The sequence below is a fragment of the Pipistrellus kuhlii genome, unplaced genomic scaffold, assembly GCF_014108245.1.
Source record: "Pipistrellus kuhlii isolate mPipKuh1 unplaced genomic scaffold, mPipKuh1.p scaffold_m20_p_20, whole genome shotgun sequence".
NCBI classification, from domain to species: Eukaryota; Metazoa; Chordata; class Mammalia; order Chiroptera; family Vespertilionidae; genus Pipistrellus; species Pipistrellus kuhlii.
Window position 1 is genome coordinate 9,331,231 of NW_023425516.1, and position 19,857 is coordinate 9,351,087.

At 45.3% G+C, this 19,857-nt stretch overlaps 1 protein-coding gene across 3 annotated transcripts in view; it reads left to right on the forward strand.

Moving 5' to 3' along the window:
- Nucleotides 1-418: 418 nt before the first annotated feature.
- ETS1 (ETS proto-oncogene 1, transcription factor) overlaps nt 419-19,857 on the forward strand; it is a 118,360-nt gene continuing 98,921 nt past the window's right edge. For 2 of the 3 annotated variants that reach the window (XM_036448942.2, XM_045585450.1), the window contains exons 1-2: nt 419-501; nt 15,165-15,309. In XM_036448942.2, the coding sequence (XP_036304835.2) occupies nt 433-501; nt 15,165-15,309 (214 nt within the window). In that variant the 5' untranslated portion in view covers nt 419-432. The remainder of the gene's footprint in view (nt 502-15,164; nt 15,310-19,857) is intronic. The other variant, XM_045585449.1, reaches the window with a different exon arrangement.

The window sequence follows — 19,857 nt, forward strand, 5'->3', positions numbered from 1 at the left end:
ATCAACTAGTTTATGCCACCACTGTGCACCGCTGAGTGCCCACTGTGTGCCAGGCCTGGTCGAGTGGAGGGAGGGTGAAGAATGGATGAGGAATGTTCCTAAAAAAGAAACACAAGACCAAGTTCTTGCCAAGAAACCCTACAAAGGGTGTGATTTACACTCTTTCACTGCTTGCTTTCTGCATCACTCAGAGGCTATCTGTGCTATTTTGCCATCAGAGCACTGGCTCTCTTATGTTCTGCTCTCTGGTTGCTGGGGGTCGGTCACTTTATCTTCCTGAGTTTTTTCCCCTCTAACGCAAAGAGGTGAACTTGATGGTCCCTAAGGAGACTCCAGCTCTAAGACTGGAATCATCTGGTGGTTTCTAGTGCACACCCTGGTGTGTCCAGAGGCTCAGTGAACCCTTTCTCCCATGCAGGTGCAGAAAGCAAGATGAGCTACTTTGTGGACTCTGCAGTGAGTGGCCCTGCCCCTTACCCAGCAGCGCGTCCTATGGTGGCGGTAAGTAGGGTCTCTTGCAGTCCCCTCCTCTGGCATCCCCAGCCTCTCTCTCCATCCCCCCCCACCCTCTGCCTTCTGCATCCTGACCTCTCCGAGGAGCCAGGGCTCCAACTCCAAAGGTAGATTCCCCTGGGAATTTTTTGGAAGTGCTGGATTGGAAAATTATGTCTTTATATCAGCATATCAAGTAAAAACCCAAGACTGACAGATTGGCTGATAAAAATGTTTTAGTGTTGATGTTTCAGAGAATATGACTCAAACACGATGAAGGGAATAAGCCAGGTGATGTTTTACTGCTCAGCTCACTTGGTGAAGATTTTTCATGTATTGATTGATGGACCTTCGACCTATAGTTGGCACAATGAGAGTTATTTTGGACTTCATACATAAAAGCTAAATAATAACACAAGCTTTCTAGTTATAGAGTTTGAAACTAGAGACGAAATGTGATAATTGGTATATAGGAAAAATTTCATGAATTCTAGACTGAGCTTGGTCAAGAAGCTTTAAACCAGGACACTGTGACTTTTCTTGACCTCAGGGGAGGAGTCTCACCGGAACTGTGTGCTGATCAGCAGAAATGTTTGGATACATTTCTTATAAATTTAGAGAGATCCCCTAATTTTCATTCATTGATTCTAATGGTAAATGAAGCTTTAATATTAGCAGACGTACCTATCACTAGTCATTCTAAATTCTATCTGGTGCAAGGACAGCCATCATAGATGTGGAATGGTTTGTACTTGCTATGGCAATGGATGGACAGTTTTGTTGTTAACCCTTCCCAGGACATTTCTGGGTTTGAATAAACACCAGTCCACCAGAGCTGTTTCCTGACCCCGGTCTGACTGTCTTGCCTGAGATTCTGTGCAATGTTTAGCGCTGGTGTCTTAAGTTAAGCACCGGTATCCTTAAGTTACTGGAATCCTATAATGAAAGATCGGATGTGTTTGAGAACTGTTTTCTGTAGAAATGAAACATGAATTACTCAACAGCTACTCTATGTTTAAGGGAAGAGCGCATCTCTTCTGGCTGCTCTGTGAGACGTTTCTTCTTATAAGAAGGCTTCTGTTCTCATATAAATATCCACTGTTCTAAAAACATTGGAAGAAGGAAAAGGTTTCGACTACAGTTTACATCAGAAATCTGTTTTAAAGTGTGTACACATACACATACACACACACACACACACACACAGGCCAGTCGGTTTTGCTTAGTAGGAGTTGCCAAAAACCTTGTGTGTTAAGGTCACACAAGAGGCTGCAGAAGTTGGCAGGGAACAACTCCTCCCATTTCCCCCACAGACGCTATTGTCTAAGGTCAACACAAAGCACACTACATTTTTCTTAATTATGATATTGTGGAGATGTGTTAAAATAAACAGGAATCTTGTGATGTCAGGGACAAAGGTGTCGTTAACTTGGAAAAGTAGATTAAAAAGCCAGCTTATGTGAATTCTCTTTACCAGTAGTGTAATCCAATAAACAAGATTAAGGACTTGTCTAAAGCAAACCTAGGCCACAAGAATTTGTATTTATTTTATTGTAGCTACTTCAATAAAAACCGTATTGTGGGTACACAAATTGCAGATATAATGTTAAATGATCCTAGACAAGGTATCTGAAAATTACAGGAGATTAAAACAATCCAGTCTACTCAAAATTGCATATTTTGAACGAAAGAGAGCTCCCTGCCAACTGGATACATTGGATATTTTAAATGTATTTGGAATGATTTCTACTCATTTCAAAATAAGTAGATATTTTGATATCTATTTATGAAAGGCATTACCAACATGTGGGATGCTTTTTCACTGCAAATTTCAACGCTGTTGGGCAAACGAAGAGGGTTGGGTAAGAGACTGCCGAGTGACTGGCCCAGCTCTTTCCCGCCGAACTTCTCTCTGGGCCTCAGTTTCTCCATCATTGGCACTGGTTAGGCAACATTCTAGAACATAGAGGAACCAACAGAGTCCTTTCACTTCCTTAGACACACTCTCTCGAATGAAAATAAATCAGTCAATGACATTTATGAGTACAATTTCAAGTTCAATAAACCAGCCCCTATGGATGACCTTTAATGTTAGGCTGGAATATAATACACAGCCAGAGAAACCTGTAAATTCTCTTCAGGATGTAAAATTGTAACACTGGCGCTAGAGAAACTAGCAAGTTTTATGCTTTCTTTTTTTCCCCCTAAATATATTTTTATTGATTTTGTACAGAGAAGAAGGGAGAGAGAGAGAGAGTTAGAAACATCGATGAGAGAGAGAGTCATCAATCAGCTGCCTTTTGCACACCCCCTACTGGGGATATGCCCGCAACCAAGGTACATGCCCTTGACCGGAATTGAACCCGGGATCCTTCAGTCCCCAAGCCGATGCTCTATCCACTGAGCCAAACCGGTCTCGGCAAGTTTTATGCTTTCAATCCAACCTAAGATTTCGTGGATGAGCAGAGCTTCACTAACTTCCCCAGACAAGGAAACCAGAGCCGGGGCACCATCTTCTCAGTTCTGGTGGAGCCAAACCACGATGCTTAATCCAATAAATCAAGTCCTTCCGTCTCATGCCCTGGTCTCTGACTCAGTTAGATTGGGCCACCAAGGATAGAAACTCGGTCCCAGGTCTGGGAAGTTGGAGGGGAAAAGGAAAACCATGAGGGCAGTGGAATTTTAGCTGTGTCATTCCCCACCAGCAGGGTATTTGGTGATATTTTTGGTTGTCAAAACCTGGGAGATGAAGATGCTAATGGCATCTAGAAGGTAGAGGCTAGGGAAGTAGCTAGATGACCCACAATACACAATATAGTCCCCACCACAAAGAATGATCCATCCACAAACATCAGTAGTGGGCAGGTTGAGAAGCCCTGGCCTGGAGCAGCCACAGACCAACTCTGAAGGCAGGATGATGATGCCGTGTGTACAGACTGGTCAAAGCAGGTCTTTGTTAACTCGTAAATTATTCCTTTATTTATTTATTTATTTATTTATTTATTGTCCTCATCGGAGTATATTTTCCCACTGATTTATAGAGAGAGTGGAAGAGTGAGGGAAAGACAGAGAGAAACATCAATGTGAGAGAAACACATTGATTGGTTGCCTCTTTGCATGAGCCCTGACCAGGGCTCAGGCCAGGAGGGAGCCTGCAACTGAAGTAGGTGCCCTTGACCTTTGGAATCAAACCCAGGACCCGTCGGTCCACAGGCTGACTCTCTGTCCACTGAGCCTAACTAGCTAGGGCTAAATTATTGCTTTAGAAAGAGAAATATTAAAAACAAACAAACAAACAAAAATCCTGAGAACATATTCAAGTTATGAGGGGTTTTGCTTAGCACACTATATTTGTTGTGCAAGAAACAGTCTTCTAAATCAGGATAAGACTATTTTCTCATCTTTAAAGGTGACTAAATCTTGGATTCTTTATTTTCCAATTAGAGGTAGCATTAGCGCTGTTTGTTCCTGTGCTGTACCAGAAGCATGCTTAGCATAGTCTCGGCAACAGATGTGAAACTAATGTCGCCATTTCGCCCAGAATTCACATCATTCGCCTCAGGGTCAGCTTGTCAAAACCAGGACACATTTTCCCCCTTGTAAGGTCAGCCCTTCAAGAGACTACAATGAATGACGTGATGTCACAGCTGGGGAGGTAGGGAAACAACACTTTTGGAAGTGGTCTGGCCAGTGTGTGGGAGGGGGTGACATGGCCAGGGACATATATGGGCTGTGTGTCAGGGACCCTTTCATCCAGGGGAGGAAGCGCTCCTTCCTGTTGTGCTACCCTAGCGAGGCTGCGGGGAGCCCTGGAAGTCCCTTGCAGATCTGGTCCCTGGTCCTCTCATGCGTCATCCTCTCCTCCGCGCCCCTGAGCCAGCAGGACTGGGGGAGGACAGGAACGGAGGGATGGGCCGCTCCTGGTTTGGAGCAAACATGTCCCAGGCCTTGGCTACTTCGCAAGCAAAGAGGACATGTGGGGGAGGTCCCCGGGGATCCATGACCCCCGGGGCCAAGCAGATTTAGGAAGCACCTTGAATTTTCAGAGGGAAGGAACCACACTGCCCACTCACCTCCCCACAGGGATGCAGCAATCTGCTGGGGCAGGAATGGATTTTCCAAAATGCCAGTATTTCCTAGGATAAGACGCTGGGTCAAGCCTGTCAAACTCGAAGGCTAACATAGGCCAGATAAACAAGGTTTAAGTTTATTAAGCAAAAAGCAAAAGCTTCCATTTTCATAGAAACGTAGGTTTATTTTGATAGAGACATGCTAAATACAAAGGGCTGAAATAAATGAGTTGTCGTGAACATAAAATAATAGAAGAGTGTAATAAAAATTAATATTTTTTCTCGAACATTAACTTACTAGACACTGAATAACTGCCCAAATTAATAAGTGTAATGCAAATAAACCTATTTTTCTTATTCTCCGAAAGCGAAATATTTCCTGTTGCGCACACCCGACAAGTCAGTCCGAGACTCATGTCATGGCCATTGGCTGCTAAAATGTTCGCTGCTAGTGTTAGTGGGGAGAAATGGTGTGCCTGCAAGGAAGGTGCGGAAGGGAAATTAATGCAACACAATTATAGTCATCAGTCATTAATGAACACTGTAGTTCGTTATTAATAATTATGTATAACAGGATTTTGTAAAAAATAGGTTATGAATTTAAAAAAAATGTTTCTCACATACCGTTATATTGGCTGAGCCACAAAAATATTTGTTGCGGCCCATAGGCCACGAGTTTGACATGCTTGTCCTGGGTGGAGGGAGCACCCCTGTATTTTGAGGTGGAGTGATTGCATTGAAAACATGCCATTTTTTCTGGATCAAATGCTCTTTCTATGGTGACTATGTTTTTTTGTATTTTTTAAAATGAAAGCAAGGGTTTCAGAAACTGCCCAAAAAAGAGCTTTTTTTTGACATGTGAATTTATTATATGAAAGATTTCCACATTGTATAAATGGGATCACACTTATCAGACACTTCATTGATAGTTTAGACTCTAAACTTTAGAGCAACATGAGGTGAAATCAGGGCTATTATAGACAAGTGATCACAGGATAAATAGGGCACGGAAATCTTCTCAAGTCTATGCTGGATGCCAGCTTGGAGGGGGCAGAAGGGAGTCTGACAGTGATTGGCAGGTTTAGGCCTTGGCCTTCGTCCTCCCTGTGCTGTTCCACTGGTACTTCCAGTACCGGTGGGTCATCTGAATCTGTAGTGTGGTGATGGCCGAGGGGAGTAGCCAGGGCCTGGGGCTGAGCTCAGTGCACTGCAGAAGTGAGCTCCAAGCACCTGCCCTCAGACACTGCTCCCTGCCACAGAGGCCTCTGGGATTGACTGTAGATCTTGCCAATCATGCCATGGCTTGAGCACACTCTCTTTTGTACATTTTCTTTCTTCCTTCCATCACGCATGGATGGATGGATGGATGGATGAACGGACACATGCCTCTATTTCTACCTTCTGACTCTGGTGAGGCAGAAAGGGACTTGCCTTACTCCTGCCCCTCTTGCTCCAGGCATTAGACACAGATGCCTTCAGTCCTGGGCCTCGTGGGCCTCCTGCACCAGGCAGCTGTGGAATGTAGCCTTATCATGTAGACCAGTAGACCAGTTATCATGGAAAGCATGTGAGCTTTGGAGTCCAAAAGACCTGGTCTGTTGCTCCTAGCCACGTGACCTTGGACAAACGCCTTAACTTCTTTGAGCCTCAGTGTCTTCATCTGGGAAATAGACGTGAGGTCATGGTGCCGGTGGGGGAGAGAATACTGGTCCAGTGCCTGCCCCAAAGGGGTCTGCAGTTACTTCCCTTGCCTTAGGTTCCCAGTCTCTTCTCCGTTTCTCTCGGGACTTGGCGATTGTGTCGGGTGGATACATGAAGGGAGGAGTAGGGACGATCCCACTTGTTGTCCATACAAGGGTGTTGTCAGGACAAGATGGGGCTCAGGGGGAGTGATGGAGACATTTTTATTGAGCAATCGCCTTGCTTCATCACTGCCCTGCACGAGAAACAGCTCTCTTGCCACCAGATCAAAGTTCTCGTAATCAGCTGGTGGTTTAAACCCCACGGTGTCAACAGCCCTGTTCTCTTATCTTGAGTAATTGCAGTTTAATCGGGCCTCCTTGGGAGGTAACGCCTTTCTCTATTTATTTATCTTTATTGAATTTATTGGGGTGACATTGGTTAATAAAATTATACAAATTCCAGATGTACAATTCTATAACACGCCATCTGTATATTGTATTGTGTGTTCACCACCCCAGGTCAAACCTCCTTCCATCACCATTTATTTCCCCTTTACCCTCTTCTACCTCCCCCCCCACCACTCCCATTTCCCTCTGATAATCATCACACCATTGTCTGTGTCTATGTGATTTTTTTTTTCTTAAGCCTTCACCTTTTCACCCAGCCCAGAAACCCCCTTCCCCTCTGACAGCTGTCAGTCTGTCCTGTGTATCTGAATCTGTCTCTATTTCGTTAGATTCGGCATATAAGTGAAACCATATGGTACTTGTCTTTCTTTGACTGGCTTATTTCACTTAGCATACTGCTCTCCAGGTCCATCTATGCTGTGGCAAAGGGTAAGATTTCCTTCTTTTTTATGGCTGAGTAGTATTCCATTGTATAAATGTGCCACAGCTTTAAAAATATATATATTTTTATTGATTTTGAGAGAGAGAGAGAGAGAGAGAGGAAGAGAAACATTGATGTGAGAGAGGAACATCCATCCACTGTCTCCTGAATGCTCCCTACAGGGGGTGTGCCTTGACTGGGAATCGAACCAGCAACCTTTTGGTGCACGTGATAAGGCCCAACCAACCCAGTCCCACCAGCCTGGTGTGTTGCACATCTTTTTTATCCACCCATCCACTGATAGGCGCTTGGGCTGCTTCCAAATCTTGGTTATTGTCAACAACGCTGCACTAAACGCAGGGGTGAATATATTCTTTTGGAGCAGTATTTTGGGTTTCTTTAGAGAGAGCCCCAGAAGTGGAATTGCTAGGTCACAAGAGTGTTCCATTTTTTAATGTCTGAGATAAACTCCATGCTGCTTCCCACAGTGGCTGCTTTTGCACAGCAAAGGAAACCAGCAACAAAATGAAAAGACAACACACTGAATGGGAGAACATAGTCACCATTTATAAATTGTGGATATTGATGAACCCATCTCATAAGGGGTTCATCAATATCCACAATTTATAAAGAACTTATGTAACTCAGCACCAATCAAACCCTCTCATCCTCCACCCCACCCGCCAAACAATACAATTAAAAAATGGGCAAAGGACCTGAATAGACACTTCTCCACAGAGGTCAGACAGATGGCCAGTAGAGATATGAAAAGATGCTCCAAGTCACTAATCACCAGAGAAATGCAAATTCAAACCACACTGAGATATCACCTCACACCTGTCAAAATGGCTATCATCATAACTCAACAAACAACAAGTATTGGCAAGGAGGTGGAGAAAATAGAGCCCTCCTGCACTGTGGGTGGGGAAGCAATGCCCTTCTTTAAAAAAAATTAATTAATTAAAAAAATATATATTATTGATTTTTACAGAGAGGAAGGGAGAGGGATAGAGAGCTAGAAACATCGATGAGAGAGACATCGATCAGCTGCCTCCCACACACACACACACTCCACCCCCCCCACTGGGGATATGCCCACAACCCTCTCCTGAGGGTTGCCAGGCTGTCAGCCTGGAGGCCTGGGAGTCTGAAGGCTCCATGTTAAGTGAGTAGAAGCTGACAAATGGCACTGTCTCATCCGAGATCTCCCAGCAAAGAAGCATCAAGTCCAGGCATCCGGTTTGGTCTGGGGTTCAGAGCCCTTGGCACTGCCCAGCTCCCACCATCAGCCGATTTCACTGCGCCTGTGAAGAGTGGAGGGGCCATGGTCTCAGGCTGATGGGCTCATGCCAGCAGGACTGGGTGTGCCACCCGGGGCCAGCTTCTCTGTGGTCCTGAAGGAGCCACGCACAGCCTTCCACGGAAGGTTAGAATCCTCTCTTCCGTGGCCCTCTCTCTGCACTTTGGATGTTTTCTTTTTCAGAAACCTGCCTAGGTCAGGTCTACCCTTTCACCAAGGCCCAGGCCCATCACTCTTATTGTTCTGAAAAGAATTTCCTGGCCTTGAGGCTAAAATTAAATTGCCCTTTGAGAGTTTCCTATTTTGTCTGTTCCTGCCTCCCAGTGGCTGCACTGCCCTCCCCCTCCCTACCACTCCCCTCCCTACCACTCCCCTCCCTGCTGGGAGCACTAAGCCAAGGACCATTTCTCTTCGGCCCCCTTCCCTCCGGCCACTCAAGGCAGCAGGACAAAAGTGCCCTCCGGAAGCAGACGTGACCAGGGTCCCTCCGAGGACATAGATGCTCTGCCTCTCCTCAGCATTGCCCGGCTCCCGCCTAGTCCGTGAAATGAGGCTTTCTAAACTTACTGATTCACCATGTCACTACCTCTATCACAGCCTCCAATGCCTCACTCCTGGAGCCAAACTGTCTGGAGGTGAAAGGTCTTAAGTTGAGAAATTGTCCACTTGGTGCCTAAACTTTTATTGAGCAGCTACTATGCGAGAGCTCCTACCGCTGTTCAGTAGCCAGGAATGTCCTCTAAGCTTCACTGTTGTCTACTGAAAAGTAGGGAAAGAGGGGTCACAACAGCGTTTGAGGCCTGGCCAGTGTGTGGTCAGTGGTTGAGCATCCATCCATGAACCACGAAGTCATGGCTTGATTCCTGGTCAGGGCACATGCCCGGGTCGTGGGCTCTGTCCCCAGTGCGGGACAAGCAGGAGGCAGCCGATCAGTTATTCTCTCTCATCATGGCTGTTTCTATCTCTCCCTCTCCCCTCCTCTCTGATATCAATAAAAATACATTTAAAAACAAACAGTGTTTGAGGATGGCTCCAGGGAAGAAGGAAGTCAAACACAAGGAAGGTTTGCATGCATGCTAAGGGGGCACTGTAGGCCACAAATCCAAATGATGACGATGACAGCTTTTGGCTACAGGCTTCCCCAGCCCAGGGTGGTTCTCTGTGGAGTGGAGATTGCTAGTCACAAGGTCAGGAGAAAGAATGTGGATGGATCAGCAAAAAGAAGGCTTCAAGTCCGGGAAGGAATTTGGAGATCGCTGGGGCCAGCCTCCTCAGGAAGCAAAAACTTAAAGAGGTTAAGAGCCTGGCTGGAGGTTACCCAGCTCCTCAGGGTCAGAGCAGGACTCGAACCCAGGCTCCCAGCATGCAGGTGTGTTTGTCTTCCTGCTAGAGCACGTGAATACCTGTGACATCCCGAGACGAATAGATTGTGCCTGTGATGGCAGAGCCCTCTGCCCATGCATCCAGGGTTAACTCTGCTCTACCTCTGGGTGTACTTTTTTATTTTTATTTTTTTAAGCAGCAGCTTCTATAAATATTTATTGTGTCTCAAATGTTTATGGCTCTGCAGGAGGGCTAAAGCCTAGAATTCTGTGGTGGATTAAGAAAGAACAGATTTGGCGCGGCTGGAATGGCTCAGTGGTTGAGTGTTGACCTATGAATCAGGAGGTCACGGTTCTATTCCCGGTCAGTCAGGGCACAGGCCTGGGTTACAGGCTCAATCCCCAGTGTGGGGCATGCAGGTGGCAGCCGATCAATGATCTCTCTCATCGATGTTTCTATCTCTATCTCTCTTCCCTCTTCCCTCCTCTCTAAAAACAATAAAAATATATATTTAAGAAAAAAGAAAAGAAAAGGTAGGTTTACTCTCGTGGAGTTTGTGCACTGACATGTAAAGGGTAGGACAAATGTGGGTTCACAGTTGTAAGTATGTGAAACACAGAATTATTTTTGGTATTTATTAGTTACTAGAGGCCTAGTGCAGGAATTCATGCACTGGTGGGATCCAGCCCGCTCACCCAATGGGGGCTCTCAGGGGCGGGACTGGTGGGGTCGAGGGACCACAGGCTGTTTGCTGGCCAGTCCTGTCCCTGATCAGGGTCCAGGGGCCAGCTCAGGGGCAGGGATGGGTAGGGCAAGGGGCAGGCAGTGGGCTTTTTGGTTGCTCTGCTGTTCAGTCAACTTGCACATTACCCTTTTATTATATAGGATTGTGTTATTTCCCATATAAACAACTTTTGCCCTGCCCTGTGCAGAAGAACAGTAAGGATGGAGGTTAGAGATAAAGACCTGGGCACTGAAGCCTGTTTGACTGAAGAGAAACAAACTGGAAGGGAAGATCACATCAGTGCCAAATTATTATTATTTAAAAAAAAAAAAAAAAGTAAAGTGAAGTCTGATTAGTGGTGCTGATGTTTCTTTTTTGCCCCAGTCTCCAGGGGTAGCATGACACATGTGCCTGCATCAACCTCCCCACCTACTGCTCCCGCCTAGTCCGTGAAATGAGGCTTTCTAGAACTTCCTGATTTACCATGTCACTTCCTCTAACACCTCACTCCAATGCCTCACTCCTGGAGCCAAACTGTCTGGAGTTCATGCCCTCAGCCCTGTGACCCTCCTATAGCCCTCTCTGAGCATCCTCACGGCCCCAGATCACACTTCCCTTGTGCTCGTTGCCCCCAAACCCCACAATCCTTACCTCTGTCTCTCCTGCCTAAATCCTTCTTATTCTTCCTTTCATAACTGTACTGTGAGGCACGTCATCTCCTTCTTTTATCCTCCAGGCCTTTCACCAAGTGTTTTAGGCTAAATATTACTCAACCTTGCCCGGCCGGCGTGGCTCTGAGTTTGAACATTGACCTATGAACCAAGAGGTCACAGTTCAATTCCCAGTCAGGGCTCATGACCAGGTTGCAGTCTCGATTTCCAATGTGGGGTGTGCAGGAGGCAGCCGATAAATGATTCTTACTGATTATTGATGTTTGGATCTCTCTCTCCCTTTCCCTCAGTCTCTGAAATCAGTAAAAAAAATTGTTTTAAAAAAATTACACAACTTTTCAGTTAGTACTTTAGTCTGCTTCCTCCAGGAAGTCCCCTCTATTGCCCCCCGCTCCCTTCACATCAGCTCTGAACCCTGTCACATCTCCTCACTGTAATTTCCTGTGTAATTGTTTGTATGCTCCTAAGAATAAAGTTCATTTCTTGCTCATATTGTATTCTTAGCATCTAGCCAGATACTTGGCATGTTATGGATTTGTTCCGTGAATACCCATTGCCATAAGTCAACCAATAGCTCTCATGAGACGGCAGTCACTGGTCCTCAGCAGTCTGCACGGAGCCCCACACACTTCGTGTTGCACGTAGGAGGAGAAAAGAGCCTGAAATCGAATGGATTTAGCTCAGATTCCCAGCTCCATGATTTCATTAGCCATGTGGCTTTTGGAAATTTGCTTGCTCTCTTACAGCCTCAGTTTGCTCTTCTAGGAAATGGAGATTAAAAATGTGAATCTTGCACTATTGTGGTGAGGATGAAATGCTACCATCTCTGCACAATGCTGAGCCAGTTGACATAGAGCAGGTGTGGGATGTGCACTGGTTTCTTTCAGTAATCACCTGCGGGAGGACCTGTCAGATTGTGTCCTTAAAACTATGGCAGAGAGCCTGGCTGGTGTTGTTCAGTGGTTGAGCATCAGCCTATGAACCAGGAGGTCACAGTTCGATTCCAGGTCAGGGCATATGCCTGGGTTGTGAGCTCAATCCCTGGTGTAGGGCCTGCAGGAGGTAGCTGATCAACGACTATTTCTCATGATTGATGTTTCTATCTCTCCCTTCAACTCTGAAGTCAATAATATATATACAAGTCACTCACTAGCTCTCGATATATATATATATATATTGTGTGTGTGTGTGTATATATATATATATATATATATATATATATATATATATAATGTGTATATCTATATATGTAAAAGCCTAACATGCAAATTGTACCCTCCAGTGGGAGCTCAACCATTTGCTATTATGTGCAAGGACCACCAGGGGGTGGTGTGGAACGAAGCTAGTCCCTGGCTTGTAGACTGCAGCCACTAGGGACCCTACCCATGCATGAATTTTGCACACTGGGCCTCTAGAATGTGTGTGTGTGTGTGTGTGTGTGTATACACTGAGCCATGCTGTCTGGGCAAGGTTGAGTAATATTTAGCCTAAAATTAAAAAAAAAAACAATAACTGTGGCATAGACTAGGGTGTAACTTGCATCACCTGGAGTCACATCCGGTTGCAGCCTGGAAGGGCAGGTGCGCACGAAGACACTAGGACTTGTATCAGGTGGAGCCTTTCTAAAGCAGTGAGGTGGGGGCTGTGCTGCCCAGATTTCTGACCCACTAACAACCCGCTTCTTTCTCCTCAACTGCGACAGTTTCACAATGAATTGGTACTGGCTTTGTGGCTCTCCTGAGTAAAAATGTCCTTTCAGACGCTATGAAATAGGCATTCGGTCAGTGTGTGAAATGTCTACTGTGCTGTCAGGTGTCTGGGTGACAAGGGTCATGGTGCTCCAGGGGCATCTGCAAGCAAAGATGCTTGCGGTTCGTGGCAGGCTGGGTGCATTGTCTCCTCAAAAACCTATTCTCAAAAAATAAATAAATAAAATAGGTTTCTCTGGATCCACTGAGGACATAGAAAACCAAATTCGTCTTAAAAACAGAGCTCCATTGATAAAATAATAAGTGAGCTATCCCTGACAATGTGAGAGCCTGGTATGGGGGCAGGACAGACTCTGTGAACAAAGCCAACCACATAAACTCCATTGGCCCTGCACGTGGCTGTTAGCAAAGCCTTCAGTTGACTCACCACACAGCCACATGGTCGTGGCTCAGATCTGCACCTCACTGATTTGTTCCTTACCCACCACCTCCTCCTGCCTTCCATCTCTCCCCTGCCCACCATACCTTGCCTCCAGAGGCCTTTCCTTAGCAGTTTCAACCCTGAGTTCAAGTTCCCCTCAGGTTTCCACTACCTGAGCAGGGCCTGTGACAAACTAACTACCCACCATTTATCTACCTGGTCTCTACTTATACGGTCTATGGCCATCTCCCAAAGATCTGGTTAATGCAAACTCTGTGCCCAAAGGAGACAGGGCAGGCAACTTAGAGGTTTTTTTTTTATGCCATGGGATAAAAATGTCCTCCTTCAAGACCCTTTTCCTAGAACCCTGATACTTGGCACTCAGTTTTGAGAAAGACTCCAGAGAAATAGAAGAAGATGGGAAATAGGTAGATATCAAGAGCACACAGCTAATCTAGAAAACGTGTTTCAAATTGATCTGTTGCAAACTATTGTTGGATTCCAACTACTCATAGCTTCTTGGGGATTTAAGAGAAAACCTTAATGTCTTTGCTTAAGGAACTTCTAATATTAAAAGACCATGTCAGCAAAAGTAGTTTTAAGACAGAATTAAGGAAATGTGTTCAAGAAGGTGTCCTTATTGATGATTTCTCTAAATCACTTTGTCTTGAACACAAAGAGCCAGCAGAATTGTCATTACTTCATTTCTTTGTTTGTTTTAATCCTCACTCGAAGATATTTTTCCATAGATCTTTTAGAGAGAGTGGAAGACAGAGGGAAAGAGAGAAACATCGATGTGAGAGAAACACATTGATTGGTTGCCTCCTGCAGGCGCCCTGACCAGGGCCCTGGCTGGGGAGAAGCCTGCAACCAAAGTATGTGCCCCCGACCAGAATTGAACCCAGGACCCTTTGGTCTACAGGCCGATGCTCTATCCTCTGAGCCAAACCGGGTAGGGCTCATTGTTCATTTCCATTCTGTGGTTGCCTCTTGGAAATAGAAGGCCAAGGACATCAGCCTCTGATATATTAACTCAAGGCAACTCCAGTCAGTCCCAAAAGTATTAGAACATTCTTAGCACCCTTAGGTCAGTTGGCAGATGATAGGCCCTAAAGTACATTTCATCCAGCTCTAGTTTGAATGATTCTATGAATAGTATAAAAATATGGTCAGAATGAATGTGCATAAGACCTCCTTCTATATTTTGGATTTGATTGTTATTTTTCTCTGTGCCAACATATTCTGTTCTGTTAGTTTCACTGAGCTTAAGAGAATGGACAGTTGCAAAATGGAGAAGAGAGTGTAGATAGTGGATGACTGAATCTATCATAATAGTTCTTGTGTGCAGCTGAAGGGAAGACAGACCATAAGAGGTTGTCCAATTTGAGGGTCTAACAGCGGGTTAGCAAGCGACCCTTTGGGGATGAGAATACCACCAGAGGGGTTGCATCCTCAGGTGAGGACTAACAACAACAACAATAACAAAATACATGCACAAAGAAAATAAATACATAGTCTAAGTCAGAAGCGCTTCCTGTTTTCTGTGACTTTTGTTTGTTTGTCTGTTTTGTTATTGTTGTGGTATGGAGCAGTGGTTGGCAAACTCAACAGAGCCAAATATCAACAGTGCAATGATTGAAATGTCTTTTGAGAGCCAAATTTTTCAAACTTCTTCTAACACCAATTCTTCAAAATAGACTCTCCCAGGCCGTTGTATTTTGTGGAAGAGCCACACTCAAGGGGCCAAAGAGCCTCATGTGGCTTGCAAGCCGCAGTTTGCTGACCACGGGTATGGGGAGGTGATCAAAAACTGGTTCTATTCTATTAGCATCTATGAATGATTTCTACTTACATGTGCTTGAATGCTATGCAATAAATTTCCATTCAGGCTAAACTATCTACCTTCCTTTTAATACATGTCCTTTTTCCCTCCTTGGTCCCAGAGGCAGGGAGTTCTCAACTCTTATGAAGATTCTCCAATGGCCTGTGGCTTCCAGTCCAATCACCACCCGCCAAGAACTTGCTATTCCTTCTGGGAGGAGATGGCCACTCAGGAAGTTCCGACCGGTCTTGAACACTGCGGCTCAGGTAGGAACCCAAACAGCCGAGAGAGAGCACAGCCTTGGAGGACAATGGGTACTGGGTGAGGGCTGTCCGCTCTGAAATAGCAGCTGTTGTATCTGACCTGGGTGTGGATGCTATTGTTCTCCAATGGAAAGCCCCAGGTTCTTCTCAACAATCTGAGTTACTTTGTTCTCCAAGGACAGGAAAACTACACTCTAGGAATAGACTGGAGTAAGGAGAGGTGGGCGTGGGTCTTCGTTTTGTGAATAGCTCTGTCTCCTGTGCATTTCCTGCCACCTACTCCTTTGAGCCTGGCTGTTGACAAAGGGCTTAGAAATGTTACATTCACAGAGTATGAGGTGGATACACAGCCTCTTACAGAGCATAGATTCCTTCACTTGCCTTCTCTCTCCATGATTCCCCACCTTTCTGCTCATGCCCACCCACGTCAGGCTTCTTCTTACACCTGCTTTCCCTCTGCCCAGCTTCTTCACAGAAATGCCTCTCCTCCTGGCACTCCAGGCTCTCTGAGCTGGCTGGGAACATTGCTGCCCCCTGGTGTACAGGAGGCGCACTCCTCAGGGGAACTTGGGTAGAGAAAAGCTCCAAGTCCTCACCCCAATTCTATTTTGCTGGACTCACTGCGTTTCTCACAAATCCATTAGCCTCTGTTTACCTGCTACCGTTTGGGGGGGTTTGTTTTAAATACAAAATGTAAAGCTTGAATTTGGGGATTCTGAAATAATTGACTCAGAAATGAAGTTCAATTTTTCATGAAAGCAGGCGATGATCATATATCCAGATACCCAAAAGCCAGTTAAAACCTGCGTTTTATTCTTAGGATACATTCTTAGCCGAAGACATGTCAGTACTCCATTGCTTGTTGAAAAGGTAATTCTGAGGAATTTTATAGAGTGAAAGCCACTGGAAATTAACTAAAATGCATTTTTTTTTTTTTGTTGTTCCATGTTTCTTTACCCCACAACACTGTATGGCAAACTTTGTCTAGCAGTGGCGATATAAAAGGACTATTTGTTTATGCTTTAGCTTTTACCAGGAATGTACACACAGGCACAGAGCAAGATGCAGTAAACCTTAGTGTGGGGGGTGGAAGGAAGGCATGGGAGTTGCTTTGTAGTTACTTGGCCCTTCTCCGGGGCATAATGGAACCAATGACCCTGTCCCATGTTCTCTCCACTCATTGGGCATTGATCTTTGAGGCATTGCTTGGCATCATCCTGGGTTGGAGGCATGTTGCTGTCACTCTCTGCTTGGTTTCTCAGTCGTCCAGCATCAATACGAATCCTGCAGCTGCCTATCCACTTGGCGAGGAGACAGGAGAGCGTTGTACCCATTCACAGGTGACACCTAAGGACTTCACATTTTGAGAGATGAAACAAGTGATCCTTTGAAATTCTAAACAAAATAGAGTTTATTTGTATGAAATGAAGATCAAAATGGTGGTTTCTAGATTAGCATAAATCTTGAATCCTGTTAAATACCAGTAGGTTTGAGTCTTCTGTCTACCAATTCGGTAGAGATGACAGTTATCTTGTTTTCGGACTCTCAGTTCAGGATGGAGCTCCTGCTTGCTATAGGCTACATTTTATTCATAGCTGAGCTCCCCCACCTCGCCCACAGCCTCCAGGTCAGAATGCTTCATCTTCGTAGCAAAAGGACATGTTCTTTCTCTTCCTTAGCTGAGAGGTACATACATTCCCAAGTGAAGATCACTTTTCACATCTCCTTATCAAGGTAAAAGAGTTTTTATTTCAGGGACAAGGAGACAGGGTCTGTGGAGAACATGGAGCTGTTTCAAAAAAGTAAGGACCTAAAGCAGTATCATCGAGCCTCCTATATTGTACACAGGGATTGGCTTCATTCTGCCCTGGAGAAGCGCCAGGCAACTGGGAAGTGACCCCCATGCCTTCCTTCCAATGCCCACCAAGGCTTAGCATCTTGCTTTGTGCCTGTGTGTAGATTCCTGGTGAAAGCTAACATGCAAAAAACAGGAAGAACATAGATAGAACATCTATGTTTCATCTCTACTATTTTAAAAATATTTTTATTGCTTTCAGAAAGGAAGGGATGGATATATATATATATATATATATATATATATATATATATATAAATGATGAGAGAGAATCATGGATTGGCTGCCTCCTGCATGCCTTATACTTGGGGTTGAGCCTAGAACCGGGCATGTGCCCTGGCCAGAAAGGGAACGGTGACTTCCTGGCTCATACATGGATGCTCAGCCACTGAGCCATGTTAAGGCCTCTATCTCTACTATTACACAAGTAGATTACTATACACTGTTGTGGAGTAAAGAGATATCTAATGTTTTTCCTGTCTTCTCTGTGGTTGCAAAAAGAAGGAAGCTGGGGGTCACTCAGACTAGTGCTGATGTGTAGGATGGGAAGATGGGGATACGTATGACCAGTCCTCAAATAATCTACAGTTGCTGTCAACTGTAGTCAGAAAGACTAGTAGCCTCCGTGGGGGACGTGTGCCTCAGTGGCAAATATGTTGTCTGTAGCTCTTAGGCTTCCTCTGAGGGAAATATCTGGCAAAAAAAAAACAAAAAAAAAAACAAAAAAAAAAACAAACCACAAAAAACAAAAACCCTCTGAGCTTTTCCAGCCCCTCCATTGCCTTTACGCTGTCCAGATGAAGGAGAGGCAGTGATTATTCCCGGGCTGTAGTCCAGCCCTCCTCCATGATGGGTGTCCTTTGGAAGGAGCCTGTGGGGCTATAGCAAAGGGAGAGGAAGACATGGACCGGACAGTGATTTCTCCAGCTGCAGCACATTTCCTTGGAGTTGTGTTGAGTAAGAAGAAAGAGGGGAAAAAAATACTCTACATAGTTTCCCTCTTTTTCTGTCCTATTTATAACTCCAGTTTCCTTCTAGTCCTCAGTCTCATGGCCACTCTCCACCCCACACTGTCTCACATTTTGTGCTCTCAGAAGGGATGAATGAACTCCCCCCCCCCCCCACCAAGTACTACACATTGTCAGTGACTGGAATACCCAGCAGGAGGGGCCATGGAGGAAGGATTAGCCCCTTCCTCTGGACTTGCTCCTATTCACAAAGGGACAGAGGATTGAAAAGGGCGGGAACAAGCTGAGAGAAAGCATGAATGGTGGGGGGGCATTCCAGGTGAGTGGGAGAGAGTACTCAGTAACCCAGATGAGTCAAGAACCTGTTATGCATAAGAGGCAGCGAAAGGGGTGCTGAAGAAGAAAGAAAAGATGTGTGAAAATGGACAGAAAGCAAAGGTGGGTGTGAGTAAAGAGATGGCGAATACTGAGAAGAGAAAACGAATGATAAATGGGAAGGGGGGAGGAAGGAGGCCCAGAAAAAGACAAGGCAAGAAGGAGAGGGGAAGAAGACATGAAAGAGAAGAATAGCTGAATCAGAGGACATTAGCTCTGAGCTAAAAAGAGAAGCCACACTTGCATGTAGTTGCCTGTGCAGCTGTACTTTGCTTCGTGACAATCTTGTAGTCATCATTTTCTTTCATTTCTACCTCCTCCTCCTCCCGTCTGTCTCTCTCACCCTCCATCCCCCCCTCCATCAGCCTGGAGCCATTAGCGAGAGCCAATGGGGATGGAGAGCTGGAGTTCTGCATGAATGAATGGGCCCTTTCTGTCTTAGCTTCTCGTCATCCCTCTGTTGGGGAGCCTTGTGAATCAATGGAGCCCCTCACAGAAGACAACGTGGCTAAAATGCCTGCTACTCTGTGTAGTCTGACTGGGGTGGTGCCCACTGACCTTGCCTCCTCTCTGTTCTCTTTCTCTATTCTCTCCCCCAAACTCAGCCCTTTCTCTCAGCCATCACAGCAAGATTCATGGGTTTTTTTTGTTTTGTTTTTTTTGTTTTTTTGTTTTTTAGTTATTCGCTTGCTTACTCCTTGCTTCTTAGAACTCACTAGCATTTCTCAGCCATTAATTATTATGACTAGTCCCCATCCGCAGCCCTGTTGAAAGGGCTGGGTAGATGGAAGCCATTTTTAGACACAGGCAGTGAGCTCAGAATGGCCCCCAGATCCAGCTGGAGTCACTCAAAGCCTATTTTCAACTGGGAACTGGAAACTGACATCTGGGACCCCACTGAGCACCAGGTCAGAGGACCACAGTCCGTGCTATGAGCTGAGAGCTGCCCTCACTGATTTCCACCTGACAGTTGTGAGGCTCACCAAGGACAGTGGGGTGTAGCAGGAAATGTGAAGATTACTAGTGAGAGTCTATGGAATCACTTTTTTTGTTTCAGGGATGAATTGCTTTTGAACCAGACAAAGTGATGGATGTGATATTGTGAGCAAAGTTCTCTTTTACAAAATAGCTGCTTCGCGTGGAAAGCAGTTTGCAGCTGCAGGCCATGGGGGAACCCAATTTGCCTCCAGGGAGTGAGTCCATGATTCATTCACTGCAGTCCTTAATTTGGGGAAGAAGACAATATTTTGTTTTCTTCTTGTATAGTGCAACTTGGTGTGTTTTTGGTTAATGAATGAAGTAAAAACCTCATCTACCCACATTCACATCCTACCCTCTATTTCATTCTTCATG